The sequence below is a fragment of the Penaeus vannamei genome, chromosome 43, assembly GCF_042767895.1.
Source record: "Penaeus vannamei isolate JL-2024 chromosome 43, ASM4276789v1, whole genome shotgun sequence".
In the NCBI taxonomy this organism is placed as follows: domain Eukaryota; kingdom Metazoa; phylum Arthropoda; class Malacostraca; order Decapoda; family Penaeidae; genus Penaeus; species Penaeus vannamei.
In genome coordinates, this window is record NC_091591.1 from 24,193,827 (window position 1) to 24,198,826 (window position 5,000).

At 32.6% G+C, this 5,000-nt stretch overlaps 1 protein-coding gene across 1 annotated transcript in view; it reads right to left on the bottom strand.

The window, feature by feature from the left end:
* LOC113822897 (lysM and putative peptidoglycan-binding domain-containing protein 2) overlaps nucleotides 1-2,594 on the bottom strand; it is a gene marked incomplete at its 5' end in the record, with an annotated part of 3,241 nt that extends 647 nt beyond the window's left edge. The window contains 2 exon segments of the mRNA XM_070119211.1: nucleotides 1-805; nucleotides 887-2,594. The exon segment at nucleotides 1-805 is cut by the window's left edge and continues 647 nt beyond it. Coding sequence (XP_069975312.1) covers nucleotides 2,390-2,594 — 205 coding nt within the window.
* Between the last annotated feature and the right edge of the window lie 2,406 nt (nucleotides 2,595-5,000).

The following is a 5,000-nucleotide window of genomic DNA, read 5'->3' on the forward strand; positions in this document are numbered from 1 at the left end:
TAAAACATCACTTATTCTTTCATTTGTTTAATCTGTATCATTCATACAAAAAAAAGACAAAAAGAGAAAATTCCTTGATACTTCATTCAAATAAGCCCAACAGAGAAATAAATATTGACTATTGTGAACTTACATACATATATGTATATATATGGAGAGAGAAAGAATGAGAGAAAGAGAGAGAGAAAGGTGAATCAAGCTCATAAAAATAAACTACAGAGTACTCTGAACCTAAAAATAAGACAACTAACTTAATAGAAAGTTTCAACTTAAACGCACATTTCCGTCACTCGGAAAACTTGTACATGAGTCCCTTATTGATATATATCACTTGTGAATTTACTTGAGAACTAAAACGCATTTTTTGTTATTGCCCGACAGTAAATAAGCTGCTATACCTTAAACCTAATGACACAATATGTGGTGCGGTGCTCTGCCGAGGCCACTTCTGGATTTTCCTTTGAGAAAAAGGAAGATGTACCTTAGCTTAAAAAAAAAAAAAAAAAAAATTATTTACTGAAAAAATTGTTCAATGTAACTTCAAAACATAGGTAAAACTGGCAAAAGATATCATAGCAATCGTATTAACAGTGATATTGTTGATAATGATAATGTACCAGTAATAAGATCATAAGAGTAATGATGATAATGATAATGACTATAATAATATTTAATAATAATAATAATAATAATAATAATAATAATAATAATAATAATAATAATCATAACAATAATTATAACAATAATAACAGCGATAATAATAATAATAATAATAATAATAATAATAATAATAATAATAATAATAGTAATAATAATAATAGTAATAATAATAATAACAATAATAAAAATTATAATAAAAATTACAATATCAATTATCATTAATCATTTCACTGCCTTCTGCAAATCTCACTTCATTTTGCTCATAGACCATTTCTTTGGTTCTTTTGAATGTCCGACTCTTCTGTCAATTATCTACACGCTATCATAAAAATAAACAATAACAAAATTCACTTCCTCATGCGTCAAGGTCCCACCACACTATCACGCACGCGTCTCACAAAATAATGAATGGTACTCTGGCTATACATATAGAAACATAAGTACAATTTCACCAAAAAGGATGAAAGATAAAGGAATGGGAAGCATAAATGTGCTATTAACTGTTTGAGCCATAATCTTTTGGATAAATAACTCATTACAATAATGATGATAATAATAATAATAATCAGTGATAATGATAATGTTAATGATGATGATGATCCATGAAAACAATGATGATGATGATGATGATTATGATTATAATAATAAGAATATTCATAATGATAATGATAATGAGAATTAATAATAATAATAATAATAATAATAATAATAATAATACCAATAATAATAATAAAAAAATAATAACAATAAAATTAATAAAAAAAAGTTGATAATAATAATAACAACAATAATAATAACAATCATCACCAATGTTAATATGATTATCATTATCATTGTTATCACTATTATCATAATAACAATTATAACAATAATCCTCATCATAATAATACAATAATAAACAATAAGAGCATTACCTTATCTTTTATCTAAAACCCATAAACACATAAACAACTCACACGAAAAGGTACAGTATTAAAGGCCTTGAGAATATCCCAACGAAGGAAACGGTTAATACACACTAAACAAAAGAGGAGAATAAACCCTCCCTTTCCCCCCCAAATCCCATAAGCTGAGTCTTTAATTCTTTAATTAAGGAGAAAAATGTAGAAAAGGTATGAATGAGACAGGATATCTTCAAAATACCAGAGATGTATTTGACTGGTTTCTGACGAAGACGTAATCGAAACCGGTCAAATACATCTCTTGTACTGTGAAGATATCCAGTCTCATTCATGCCTTTTCTACATTTGTCAACATGGATAAGGAGAAAAACTAAAGAAGAAGAATAGTTTCATCCTAACTAATCGACCAATGTTTATTGATCTTAATTATACATGCATGTGGACTTCCCGTGCACTTGAAAATGAATTAATACTGATACATATATTCTATCTTTTTTATCACCAACTTCATAATTTCATTTGAGAGAGAGAGAAAAAAAGAGAAAAGCAATGAAAGCATATCATATGATGGTATAAAATAAAGAGAAACTGAGAAAAAATAAAAAAGAAGAAAAAAAAGAGGGAGAAAGAAACAGATCTGACTTTCTCACAGAAAAGAGGCTGGTGGAGGAATGATGCAACCCCCCCAACCCTAACCCCCTTAACCCCCATTCCTACCCTTACCCCTAGCTGCATCCCCGGTGATCCTCCTCAACTCCCAGCCCCACCCTGACTCCCACCCTGGACCCCAAAGCCTTAGTGAAAGTACGTGGGAGGCCACACGTGTGCTATAATTCATACAGCTCTTCGTGCTCACGCAGTAGTCTCTTGAGGGACATGGTGATGGTGCGGCCTGGATTTACGACTGGGTGGGGAGCTGCAGTGGCATCGTGCCAGCCATTCTGGTATGTGTTCTCTCGTACCTTGGAGTGGTAAGAACGCCGCCCATTGTGACACTGGGATTCGTCAACTTCCATTCTGTCCACCATCGGGCTGTAATAAAGAAGAAAATGAAAATAGATGCTTTCCACAATGCTAGCACCAGCAGATGATCCTCCACTTTTTGTTCTTTTCTGGCAATGTCTGGACATTCCTTATTACATATATGCCCATACACACAAACATATGCAAGCACCTGCACACACATACATGCACCCACACACCCACCTACATCCACACCCACACATCCACCTACACCCACACCCAACCCCACACACCCACACTGGAAACAAGCTACATTATTGTTTCATCCTGCCCGCTACATTACTAATGAAAAGGTGTCAGAATCCAAAGAGCCTATACAAGACGAGAAACTTTAAGTTCAATAAATTGTTGAATTGGGGTTGGCCCATTGTGGTCATTTCTAAATATCATATAGTATATTGAGAGATCATACAAAGCACAAAAATGCTGACAATATAAGAAAGCACTGTTAGTATCCTTTTGATGCTCAACCATAAATCATCATCCTTAACTTCCCAAATTATATGAAATGAAAATAATGGAACCTTAATGTTACTGAACCATACTAGATTGAAGTGAAATAGCAATCATTACTTATTTGATCCCTACCATCGTAATTATTAACAACTTACCTAATTTCCATGGTCAACACAACTGTATTCTATACATTCATTAACATCAGCTTCAGTGTCCATACCTATCAAACTTACCATCTAAATATCAACATCCACTAACCCCAAAGACCTAAGATACGTCAAAAAGTGGCAATATTTTCTTGCAGCTGCTTTTATGTTATGAATGAGATGGCTGTAATATCCACTGAATATCGGGTACATCCGGCAAATTTCCTTCAGCTACACCCATGATATTAGCCCCATACCCTTACTCAACATATAGGACCATCTTTTGGTAAGTCAACCTCACAATCATGTTTCATGCCTTTGTCTTCTTGTGAATGAAAGGCAGTGAATGAGAAGAGGCAATTCTGGTGCTAATATGGTTTAAAAATTAAATGAAATAGACATTTTTTGGCTTTGTATAACAAAAATATGATTTTACATATTTTTTCTTTACACATTCATGGTAACTTTTCTTCCTTTTCCTTCATATCCAATGGGTAATTGTGATAACTTGTTCAACTCATATTTATATGACATATAACAATAAAATAAACATTTCCTGATCCATAAAATTAGGCTCTTGAAATGCTAAACTAAAATTAAAATCATGAATCTTTAAAAATCAGACCTTTTTTTATTCTGGTGGAACCAGACAAGCTGAAGGGTTTGTAGATCAATAAATAATTACTTCTATCAAACCTAATTCAGTTCTTACAAAAAAAATATTCATAGTTTTGGTATCTAAAGATCATAATCTACATCATAAAAGTACACTGTTTCACAGTCATTTACCAGCTTCCAATGGAAATTAAGTTCTTGGGCCAAAATGCAGGACACACATCCTTTACGAGTCATAGAACACAAAGGTAACTAAAAGTTAACACCAATGATGGGTAAAAATGAATCCAAAATGCAGTTCTAGGCAAAGCCCTTTGCTGCATGCATTAGCCAATCAAAACGAGATATCGTTTTCTTAACTCAGAAACTTGCCTTTCATCACTGCCGTCTCAGGAGAGCACTGAAGCACACCTTGAACCTAATCTTTAATATTATACATCACAGCCTATCTATATCTATCTGTGTATATGCATGAGTGAGATACCTCACATCTCTTTTCCCAATTCTATTAACACCCGGGGTTGTGGGGTTATGTACTGTTCCCTGTAGTCTTTTGTGAATTTTGTTGCACACAGGTGGCTCCACGAGAGCTCGGCCACCAAAGAGTCAGTAAATAGGCACCAGTGACTGCCCCTAAATTCCCCAATTCCTTGAATTTTGTGGGGAAATTTTTTCTTTTTCTAATGCTATTAATGTCGATAGTCATCACTGTATTGACGTTATGGTGATTATAATTCTAACAAAATACTAATAACAATAAAAATATAAAGTGTACATGGGTGAGAGATAATGGACTATTAATTGATTCCTTTTTGACAAAGCACTTGTGGAGACATTTATGTGTGAATAATAATAATAAACTAAAATTAAAAAAGACATGCTTTTTAATCATGCCATCTGCATCCAATGGGTTAATTAGGAATATATATCTACAATCCTTGCACTTGGATGATACTAAAGGCTTTTATCACAAAAAAAAGAAAAAAGAAGAAGAAAAAAAAAAAAATTACAATAAAACCAGAGTCAATAATATTTGCCACCATCATAGAAGGCATATATGCACCTACTACAACTAGAAATTCTGGTACATATTTATTACTAATACTACTTTTATGACTGCTGCTACTACGACTACTACTACTAGTATTACTATTACTACTACTAGTATTACTATTACTATTACTAGTATTACTATTAC